The sequence below is a fragment of the Egretta garzetta genome, unplaced genomic scaffold (genome assembly GCF_000687185.1).
Source record: "Egretta garzetta isolate BGI_Z169 unplaced genomic scaffold, ASM68718v1 scaffold539, whole genome shotgun sequence".
NCBI lineage: Eukaryota > Metazoa > Chordata > Aves > Pelecaniformes > Ardeidae > Egretta > Egretta garzetta.
In genome coordinates, this window is record NW_009260760.1 from 715,396 (window position 1) to 727,398 (window position 12,003).

The 12,003-nt window shown below is 41.8% G+C and overlaps 1 protein-coding gene across 1 annotated transcript in view; it reads right to left on the reverse strand.

The window, feature by feature from the left end:
* Nucleotides 1-2,929: 2,929 nt before the first annotated feature.
* Nucleotides 2,930-12,003, reverse strand: part of UBE2E3 (ubiquitin conjugating enzyme E2 E3) — a 57,258-nt gene continuing 48,184 nt past the window's right edge. Inside the window, exons 3-5 of the mRNA XM_009646022.2 lie at nt 7,205-7,337; nt 5,284-5,431; nt 2,930-4,194 (exon numbers count right to left, since the gene is read on the reverse strand). Of these exons, the coding sequence (XP_009644317.1) occupies nt 4,097-4,194; nt 5,284-5,431; nt 7,205-7,337 (379 nt within the window). The 3' untranslated portion in view covers nt 2,930-4,096. The remainder of the gene's footprint in view (nt 4,195-5,283; nt 5,432-7,204; nt 7,338-12,003) is intronic.

Genomic DNA, 12,003 nt, shown 5'->3' on the forward strand with positions numbered 1-12,003 from the left:
GCCACTCTCAGTCAGGGTGCTTAGTGAGGGAAAGGGAGCAGTGGTTCAGCCGTGGAAGTTACCACGCAACAGAAATGCAAGCGGTGACACCGTGCAGAGGCTGAATGGAAACTGTACATGAAGCAGCGCCGAGTTCTCAAATGCATTTTTTTCCCTGGCTATAGCCCGGGCTGCAGAAACACAATGTCGGTTTATGTCTGAATCAAATCTCACTTTAGTCACGCTACTGTCACTGCCCTTTGAAGCTGTTTTAATTCAGGATGCCTGCACAGGCCTTCCTTCTTTCACATAAATATCCACTGTTGAGTTTTGCTGAAAAAAATGCAGGGAAGATGAAATTCACTCCTCAGCCCAGAGCCAGGCGTCCTTCCTTTGCCACCTGTGCCCACGCAGATGAAACCCTGGGGGCAGACGACCACAAGATCAATATAGAAGCTGCTGTGGTCTCCAGCTTCCTCCCCGGGTGTGCTGTGGTGAGCTGGGCAGGGCCACAGGGAAGCCCTGGCAGCGGCGGCAGAGGGGCAGCCAGGGCTGCCCTGCGGCTCAGAGCTGCACCCAGCTGGCGTGAACCCCCTCAGCCCGAGCCCTGCAGCTCTCCCACCGTGGTACAGGAAAGCAGGGATGCTGTGGAGGGGCCACAAATCTGGTTCCCACACGTGAAGGTGAAGAAAGGGAGAAGCTTGGTCTCACAGCCACAGACAAGCTGGTACAGAGCAGGAATCGGTGTGCAGCAAAGCACGGCAGAGTTTCCTTCCCCCCGCTGAAGAGGCAGGGAGGGAGCAGAGTATGAACCAGACCTGGTTCAGTTCCTGCTTTCCTTACGAGGCTGTGCAAGCCCAGCCTGTGGCTCAGGCTACCCTGCAGTCTTGCTTTCGAGCCCCATATGACTCCCTTCCCTTACCGGCTACAGCCTTTGAACGACCACTAGTCAACATTGACCAGTAAGCAAGAAGACCGTCTCCACATAAGGTGCCCCACACATCGCTAAGACATTACAGACGTCACAGAATGTGAAGCAGCTCACCAAGAACGCATTAGTACAGAAATAATAAGGCTGATATATATTTGCCTTTCCATCGTATTTAATATATTTGTATTTAATACGCTTATATTCACCCATCCCTTCTCCTTACGATGAAGTATTTGCTCTGAATATAGCCACCACCTCAGCTGAAAAGCAGAGAGACGTGACCGTGTTTGCTCATTTGGTTTGGCCCTCTGTGCCTCAGCAGCGCCATGGCTCAAAGGCTGGGACAGCCGGCTCCCGCATGAGTGGCCCTTGTCCCAGGAGACCACGGAGCCCGGTTTGGGCATCTTCCCAGCCGGCTGCCTGTATTCCCCACTCAAACCCCAAAGACAGCAGAACAAGAAAAGCCCATCCAAAATAGAGAGGAAGAGGGGATGTGTGGTATCTTTAGCTGGTCTTTTGACAAAAACGTCATTTCAATGCACTTTTTCCCAAATATAGAGCCCGGTGATTGGTGGTAAGAAGATGGAACCGAAAATTAAAACTGTAAAATAGGACCAGTGCTGTGCTTTGGTAGTGTCCAGTACTCACCCCAGCACAGCCAGGAAGGAAACAGTTTGAAAACACCAGATGCTCTTTGCAACTGGTATTTTGGATGTATTTCCAGCAGGGATTTCTTCCCTCCCCATGAAAACAGACACACATTCTCATTTAACAACTAATTGATTTATTTAACAATACAAATTTCTTTCTACTGCATGGTTTAGCAGAGAGAACTTGAGAAACAAAATTAGCTTCTTTTCTTTTTTTAAAGTTTAATTGTTTACACAAAAACAACCTTTACTTCAGTAAATATAAAATTTACACACAAAAAAACTACATTAAAAAAGAACAGAATCATGACAAACCAACAAAAAAAAAAAAAAAAAGGATGGGAATTCAGTGTAAAGGATCCAATTGCAAGGAAGGCAAGATGGGGCAACACTAACAAGGCATCCCACTTGTACACCTAGGTATCTGAAATCGTAGGTACAATACAAAACCAAAATACATTAAAATTAGGATTAAAACCTGTATTTGTATACCATAATATTTTATGATATAAATATCTGTAAATTCTGTAGGCAACACAGTTAACGTGTGAAATACATCGTTTGCTCTTCACTGGGAAGTCACGGGAGTGGTGTACGAGCACCGTCTCACCCACGAGCGTGCCAATGGCCAGCAGCGAGCAGACTTTAGACGTCCAGCCCGGATGTGATAGCCCCTTGTCTCTTTGCCAATCTGTGCTATTTCTCACACGTCCAATGACATAATGAGAAACTCTGGTCACCTTCAGCAGTGATTTCCAGCACTTCATCTCCTGGCATTAGCCTGTTACCTGACTTAGGCATATTCACCTGCCAGATCCCCTGTTTCTCATTCCCTTTTGCACTTCATAACCTGAACTCTAAAGCTATCTTGTAGCTACCAAGAGAGACTGGCTTCTAGGTGGAGATGTTTGGGATACACAGTTCTTCAAGCCACCTTCAGGAATCTGTAGAAATATTTAAAGTAGGGTGGACAATTCATGGTCAAAGGTTATGTGATACAAAAAACAGGGACCTATATAGTGATGGCTAACTTTAGATCTAAATCTTTAACATTTTTTCTATTGCTTTAATATTTAAACTTAACATTCAGTTTTCATATATTAAATGAGCAGAGCATCTTATTGATGGAAGTGCTACATTATATCCAAAACCACCAGGTAGAGTAAGGGGGACTGTAAAGTTTAAAATTAAGTGTAATTTTAAAAATCATTTAAAGGGATCAAGTCTCTTTTTTTATAATCAATATTGTGACTGGCAACCTATAAAAGCTTAAATTATAAAACTATTAGTGACTCTACTTTTTAAACTGTATGTACTATAAAGCTGTATATCTCTGTTACTTACAGATGTTACAAAATTTCCAAGCCAGAAAGCGAAGGGGGGGGAAACATAGTCTAAAAGTTTTACAGATTTCACTTTCACTAACAAAGGTTCATTTCCCCCACAACTGTTTTTATGTCATAAAAATCTGATTAAATTTATTCTACCACTTTCTTTTCTGGACAGATGAGAGAGTGTTCAATCATGCTTTGGAAGACCATTTTCAATGGGTAACTGTAGTTCTCTAGATGAGCAAGTCCGACTTGCTTTACTCAGAAACAAAAGCACCAGACTATCTCTATCTTGGCCCTCGTCCTGCAAAAAAAATTTGTGGCAGGACTTGGGCGGTCTGTTACGAGTGCAGGACTGGCCCTGAAGCAACCAGCTACATTAACTTCTGGAGCAAGCATACGCAATGCTCTCATTGCAACTCGAGAAAGAGCCGAACAGTATTAAATTTAAGGAAATTGTAGAAATGACATTTGTTCTGTAAAAAACAAAACAGGGAAAACTTAAGCAATCCACAGGTGTGCATTAAACATTTAACAGCAAGCCTTTGCTTATGTATATTAATTTAAAGATTATCCACAGGGATCTGTGATACATTGGCCCTGCCTTGTTACTATAATTAAATTTATTCAAATATTAATTTAAAATAGGAAAACAAAGAAACTACTCCTTGGGGAACATGTTTATTGTGTTTGAGATGATACACTGGGTGCTCTCTGAGCTACAAAGGGAAAAAGGAAATCCTTTCATTACAAACTGACAAAGGTAAAAGTTAAAACAGTTTTCACAACAGCATGTACCACATATTGGAAATAGATCTGGGTTTAATACAAATGACATAATTCCTAGTAATCTACAGCTACCTTTAATAACTTCATACAGATAATGAATTAGGCTAAAATGCACTATAATATTTGGTTGACTTCAGGAACAGTATCCTTAGTACATCACAAAATACATTTTGATATCCCAAAGAAGCAAGACTTGCAAGTAGGCATTTTAAACATAACTAATCTACAGCTACAAATTTCTACTCTTGATAGCATTTACCTTTTTGGGGGGCAGTATCCCAGTCTTCAAAAGGATAAAAGCAGAGTAGAATCAGTATAACATATACACAGAAGTCCGTATTGTAAAGGCTATAAAGATTTGTTGCACACTGCAAAGCTGCCTTCTGCACCTTCACACTGCACAAGTAGTTTGTCATTTATGTTGCATATCTCTTGGTCCACTGTCTGGCTATCCTGTCATGTTCTGCTCTGTTGGTCAGGTACTGAGTGGCTATGCTTCCAACCAGAGGGTCAGCTGCAAAAGGCAGGAGAAGATGCGTTAGAAACCACTCCATAACTAAAAAAAAAAACCCCAAAGAAAAACCCCAAACCCCCACATGATTTAAAAGACAGAATCTATTCCAAAATACAGTCTTTGTTAGGCCAGAAAATGCTGTGAGATACGGTGGGACTCTTAACGTACAAGACATTTCCAAGAGAAAACACACAAGGTGCAATGAACAGAAAAAGAAAACAGAAAAATCCGCTGTGGTTATCTGCATATTAACAAATCTTGCCCCAGCCAGGTGCCCTGCTTTCACCCCTTTGGAAGGGCCGATGGGTGCAGGGGACATTCAGCGAGCACAGCCTGGCACACTCCTGTCACAGTGCTGGGACAAGATGTTAGGGTGCCAGGACTACAGACACACACCAAGGGGATCCAGTTTGCTTCAGGAGTCATCGAACTTTTGTATCAAAGAGGCTAATCCATTTCTCCCTGATCATTACCAGTCTTCTGCAAACGAACTGTCATCTTAGCACTACTGCTCAGGTCCTGCCCTGGCCGCAGGCAATTAGCAGTCATCACCTAATGACACTGGTCATGCAACTGATGCTGAGAAACTGTACTGCTTCCAAGTGGAGTTCCTCCCCTCCCAACAGGAACAAGGAACCCCCTCTGAAAAAGGGAAAAATCTCTCTGAACATCGCCCCCCTCACATTTGCGAGATTAAACGTTTCACTTGCTGTCTTAAGGGAAAGGACTTCCCGTGGCCCCTTCCATCCTGCAGGATTTATGCGTTTATAACTCAAGAGAACTTTGTTGCTTTCCTGGATCGACCACTCAGTGTAGCTCCCGCGACACAGATCTTCAGTGACGTCAGCTTATCTTCTCCGCCATACCTTGGGGAGAAAAGGCCTTAATGCTATTTATTTTCTGTTGTGCCACAGGAGTGAAAAGTGACATTAAATGCGGGACCACATCGAAGCAGGAGCGTTCCATCCCCACTTTTAGGAATATTAATTTTTATTTAATCTGCGTACAATCAAATATGCAAATTACATTCCATGGCAAATAAGTCAAAGTACTAAGAGTGGGCGCTCAGTAAACTATCCAGCTGCTTACCCGGGTTGCAGTCTGTCAGAAGAGAACAAATAGACAGCAGAACCTTTGAAATAGTCAAAGCAGGGCTCCAGTTGTCTTTTAGGATATCCAGACAGATGACTCCCTGACTGTTGATGTTGCAGTGATAAATTCTGGTACGGAAAGTAACCTAGAATCACAGCACGAGAGAGGGAGAGAGGGAGTCATTCAGTGCTGCCCAGAGATGCTGCCCCTTGCCTCTGAGCAGCAGCAGCAGCACCTGGGGCTCTCCCAGTTCTGCAGAGCTTCTCTGGAGGCAGCCCCTCACTGCTCGTTTTCTAAAACACCGCTATTCAACAGAAGAAAGCGTATTTACTGTAGTCCTAGCTACCTTTAAGAAACCTACCATGGAGATCTTTGGTGCACAAACGGCTTTCACACAGGCCCTCTGTCTGGTACCCACAAAAATTGGGACCTACTTTGTAGTAATGTACACTATTTAATGAACATACTGCATGTCATGAACTATCTAATCACAAACATAACTTTACTGTGGTTTCTGAAGATGAAGAAGTAGACAGAATTTGGCTGCATGTGCAGTATTAGTTGATCTTTTCCTTTCTTTCAAAAGCCTAAATATAGACCATGAAAATTAATATTTAAAATTGGAGCACTGTATTATTCTTGTTCAAATTAGCAATGAAATCTTTGCCTTACCCTTCATTAGGCAGGACATAATACACATCCAAAACAAAGCTATCACACTAACACCATCCTTGTTTTTAAATTATTTCAGACTAATATCAGTAGAGCATGTAAGCATTATTCCACACAAATAAGAAGTTAGAAATATTTAAATGCTTTAATTACATAAAGCAAAAGATGATGAGGAAAATTTTCATACAGACACAGGGGGGCAAATACCCGTGATGTTTTCTGAAACTACTGAAAATTCAAAAATGATCATGCTCTTAAAAAAAAATTCATAAGATTTTCATGAGGCGCTTGTCTAAAACTCTGTATCACCTCATTGTAACAATCCTAACTCAGAGAATATTAAATTTTGTGGGTTTCAGAGAAGTGTGTGAAATACATAGAGGGCATATTATTCTTTACGCTGTAATCCTTCTGGGAATGAAAACAGGTATCTGATTCATAATAACAGAGCTGTAGCCACAAGAGCCGTAGGTTGTAGAAACGTTGTGTGGTAGAATTCCAGCAGTGTCCTTTCTGGTGACTTAGTCAAGAGCTGGAATTTGGCATTAAGGGAGGAGAGAAGGGAATAACCTTTAACTTCGTGGATATCTGTTTGTAAATGATGATTTCTTAAGTGTTCATACTATTTCTGAGCAAAGAAACAAAATTTTAGTTTAAGCTAGGATTACTTTAATAAAAAAGAGCTTTTACTTAAAAATATTGTCAAACAAGGTTGCTGATCTTGCCAGCAGTAAATAGATCGACACTTTACACTAATGGAAATCATCAGTGATCCACCCAATTTGAAGTCACGATATAACACTCTAGCTGTCTTTCTAACCTTATTTTAGCTTCCTGTTACTTTACTAAAAATTACATGAAAATATATAATGTAGAATCTGGTTCACAACAGAAAGAAGTTGATTACACATATATTTTGGTAGCTGGAATGTGAAGATGGAAGCCCAAGAAGGTCTTGCGCTGTCTTCTATTAAAACCAAACTTTCTTGAATCTTAACTCTTGATCAGAATTATCATCTCATTTATCGCTTGGTAAAGCTCGGAAATCAGTATTGACTGTAGTAATCAGGAAATAAATTAGACACGGGATTTTTCTGAAATTGCAAGCCAAGATTTTGGACTTTGTCGTTTTCAAGAGACCATAAACAAATTTGATATTCAGAAAGCGATGAGCACTCACTCGCTGCAAGTTGCATTCTCCTCACACGTGAAAAAATTATAAACACAATAAAAACCTTACCCTTACCTTTGGTGGCTTGAATGGATAGTCAGATGAAAATGTGATATCCAGGAAAAAAACGCCTCCTTCGTATACAGAGCCTGGAGGTCCAAGTATAGTAGATCTCCATTCATAAATGTTATCCCCTTTAGGACCGGCACTGTGTAAAAAAAGAGGAGAGAGAAAGAAAGAGTCAGGTGTACCTTTGAGAGAGGCATTTCAAGGATTTCCTTCTACATTCGTTTTGTTGAATACAAACCACTTGGCTATCTTTAACATCCGCCTAATTTCCAGGTGATTTCAGTGGGCTCGGTGTTTTAAACAGGCACAAAAGCTGGGCACTCCCCCAACCCTTTGGAGGTACAGCAATGAAACAGATTGATCACGAACTACTGGACTGTCACTGTCTGAAACATACCCCCCTCCCCAGTTCTGCTTTCTCGAGTACGTGGTTGCTCTGAGCTGCTTCATCATGCCCTCCCAATAACATCATATCCACACAAAAGGAGTTGTATATCTTGACCACATTCATCTTCTCCAGGCATTAAATGGATCACACCGTCATAAAAAATGTGACTTACACGTATATTGATACACATTTATTGCCACTTGTTTCACAGGCTAGAGTGAAATGTACACCTTTGGGTGGGACAACGGGCGATGGGAGAGACAGCATCAAGTAACCTGGAACTGAGCTTCTTACCGCACTGTTAACCCAAATAACTCTTTTCTTCAGGATACACTTGTGTTATGCCTCCAGGCAATCAGCATTGAGACTACTAGCCAAGAATAGTTTATTTTAAGAAGCACAATGCTGAACACACTTTTCACTAGGGGAAGGGTTATTGCATATTAATTATTGAAGTAAAGCTTTGAAAGAAGGGATAATGAAGAAGCATTTTCTTGACTTCTGAGACACCATACTTAAAGCTATTATCACACAGTAAATGTCTATCCTCCTCACAAAAAAAAAAAATCAACACTCAGCCTTATTTCTGTAAGGAAGTCTCAGGGTAAAAACTAACCTAACCTTCCACAGAAGGTCCAGAATCTAAACCGCTCAAATCCAGACTGGCTGCTAAGGAAAACACCACCGCTGAGCTCACGCAGGCAGGGTGGATTCATCACATCTTTGCAGACAAGTAAATAATGCGGCACTGGAAAAGATCCTTTCAGTTCTCCCCACCTCGGCAGTCTCCCAGGCACCATCTACATCTCGCGGATACACGGTGAAGCATCCCCATCCTTCTCCCTCTGTGGTCCCAAGGAGCAGGCACTGAGGACTGACATGTGTGATTGCACATGAAGCGACAGGGCATGGCACCAAGCTGTAGCCTGGGAGTTTGTGGTTTCTGGCATTGCTCGACACTCAGAGGAGCCTCCCTTATGAGCCCTCCGAGTGTTAAGGCTCTTCCCATGCCATGTCACCTCATGTGTTTGTCACACATATGTCTGCAGTCTGTAACATGGCATGTTGGACATTCACCCTTACTATGCAGCCAAACATGTGGAGACACTCATCAGAGACGAGGAATATGAACAGTCTGCACTATGCATCTGCAATTCCTGCACCAAAAATGTAGCTGTTTTTACATTAAGATCGTATTTGAGAAACAACCAAAAGCTGATTTTGATTACGAATTCTCTTTCAATTCAAAATTTCCCAAGATGTTTTTTATCTTGCGGACGTTTCATGTACCAAATGTTTAAACTGTTGCAGGCCTTTCGTTAACAGGACAAAATAATAATGGAATTTGGCTGACCTCCTTTTTAATTAAAAACAAAAAATTATTTGATGGAGCTGTCGCTATTTTCCTGTTGCCAAAATGAAAATAAGTAACAATGGCGTGCTGGCCTCCAGAGTACGGCTAAGAAAGAAAAACTAGAAGTTGTCTCAAAAGTTTGGATCTAAACTCACTGATCTTACTTTTCTATTTGCGATGCATGCACAAAAGTGGAAGAAAAACAGTAGGCAAATTTTAGAAAAAAAATGGTAAATCCAGAGGCAAGGACATCCATTTTCGATGATGTAACGAACCGTTTGTACCCTCAGTCACCCCAGAAGATAATACCATTCATGCTCTCTAAAAAGCAATTAGTGTAAGAACTGAAAATATTGGGGCAATAATGACAATATTTAAAACCCAGACAGGCCACTGAAGTGTTTTAATTAATTCTTGACATTCATCAAGCTTACAGCTAATTAGTATTGTGCTTGGAAACCAAATTTCTATGGAGCAATTAAATTTCAGCATTAGATGTCCTAATGACTGTTTTATAGTTTAAAGCAGAGGTTAGTGCTCTTGCCTCGTGTGTCAGGTACACCTTTCTTTCATACACCTCTAACAGCTGGATGCAATTCAATCAGATTAATGAAACAGCTGAATCAAATTAGTGACATATTTCAGCCCAATGAATCAGTCACAATTAAGTGCGGCACCAGTCCGGTGCCAAACTATCTGGTAATCGCTCCCCAAGTCAGAGCAAGGGCATCTATCAGCTAGCAGCCAGAAGCGAAGCGCAATAACTCCCTGCCTGTTACTATCTGCTACTCTCTTCTATGCTACCGCTAGCAATATATAAAAGGACTATAAAGGGCTATAACGTGAGAAGGGGAACTCCTAACCTTGTAAGAGGAAGAAAATGCTGTGTTGGAAACCCCTCCTACTGCTGAGAAAAGACTGCTGCAATGTCAAAAGTAACACGAAGCTGTAACAATAACTGCACTCAGATAAAAGAGAAAATTATTAAATCAAACAATTTCATTACACCTGATTGAAGTTCGTGAAATTTCTGTTTAACAGCTAAAGTGGTGTCTCACTTCCAGTGGTGTAAAAGATACCCCTGCTTCATTAGCAACCTGAAAATCCCTGCAATTACTGCATTATCGGTGTGAGGAGACACGAGATTGAAGAGCAGAGACAAGACACCACACTTGGCTTCTACCACCTGTGTATTTCCCCTGGGGATCATCCTCAGCCAGCCATATCCTACTTTGTCTTCTGTATACATACCAAGGTAATCTTTTTTGGAAGTAACCAAACCCACACTCTCCAAGGCTCAGCAAAACACACCAGATATGTTCATGGCAGTCCTTGCCTCCGCAGTGATTTCCACAAGGACAGGACAGCAGGGTTGCACCCACTGGGACGACTGCAGAGAAGAGCAGAAAGCGCAGTCCTGCCTCAGGCAACAGCTCAGTTGTGTACCCAGCTGCAAGCGAGTGCCGGAGCCCCGCTGGAGTCACCGCCTTCGACTTTCCATCACTGCAGAGCATCATCCCAGTGCCGCAGGAAGCCACAAGGTGGGAACTGCCACTCCTTGTTGCAAATCTAACTTCTCCATTCCCACAGAGGACATCAAAAACCCCAGACTGAAAACTGGGAATAAGGAACCTTTTTTCTTTCTGCAATTTTCTATTTCATTGTTACACCCAGAAGAAATACTCTCCTCCTTCTGTTGGGCACTAAAGAGGCTGGCGCAGGAGGTGCTTCTAGGGGCTGCACTTGAGCTCTTTATTCCCAGAAGTTCTCCTGCTATTCAAGAGACTCACTCTCCTATCCCAAGCATAGGCTTCAAGCACCTCACCTTAAACCCTGAGAGTTGTGGTGGGTGACAGCCCAGGAATCTCTCTCGCTGTCTGCCATGCTGGGCAGAATACTCCAGGCACAGCACTACAATGGGGAACTTCCACGGTTTTCTTCCCTCTCCTTTTTTCATCACTGAAAGACCCAGCTCCTTCTGACTTCCTCCCTGGAATCCATATGGGCACCACATCCTCCTCTATTCTGTCCTTTAAAACACAAAATCCTGATGGAGCAACGGATTCAATGACAACTTCAGTGCTTTGGCTACACAGCATATGTGTGCATTTCATTGCTACCAGCCTGCTGCCCTCCTAAATTAGCTACAGAACATCACAAATTCAGTAAAGGCACAACCAGTATATTCTCAGTAAAAGAAGCACTTGATTAATTTCTTAAAATATGGGCTAAAAAAATCTCAGACAAAATAACAAAGCATATTAATTGAAAAGACAAAATATTCTTTGCAAAATTAAGGGTTTTTTAGTTCATACATAGAAGCTGGATTGATTTTTTTTAAATAAATTAGATAAATTGACAGAATAAAGCTAACTGGCTACATCTGCTTCCTAAGTAAATATTCATTATGCCACTTCACTGAGGGATATATACCTGATCCAGATAAGACAAAGGATTTATAACCACGCTCTATCCAAGCTAGTCCACTGAATAGATTTAATTTCCAACTGTGACTTCAGATGGTGAATTTGAGAAGATGTGAGGTTAAACTCTGGGGGTCCATGGGGTCACACGAGGTCCTTTAAGCTGAACCCCAGCTCTCAGGTTTCACGAAGAGGAACAGCTTTTCCAGCACCGCGTTATGAGCATTCACACCAGCAACAGGCCTGTTAGAGTCCTGATGCAGTGGTTACAGAAATCAGAATTCAGCATTTGTTACAATTCACTAAATCAAAATGCATTAAAGCTGCCCATAGAAACTAGCTGCAGGATGAGAAACTAGGACAAGAGATTTCCAATCTACCTGATGCTAGTAGTGTGCTGCTTTCTGCACTTGGTAAATGCATTTCTCCTGTCAGCAGCACTCCTCTGAAACACGGGGCTCTAAATTTGGTGACAGAATGCAACTTCATAGTACTCAGACTGTGATAATTAAGAAGAAAAGGGTGAAGGAAAATGTGATTTAGCTAGATTTTATGTTAACTCTGTGTTATGCTTTATTATGAGAAACAATTTGGGTCTGTAATAGGATACAACTGAGAGGAAAAACAATAATCTCTTTTT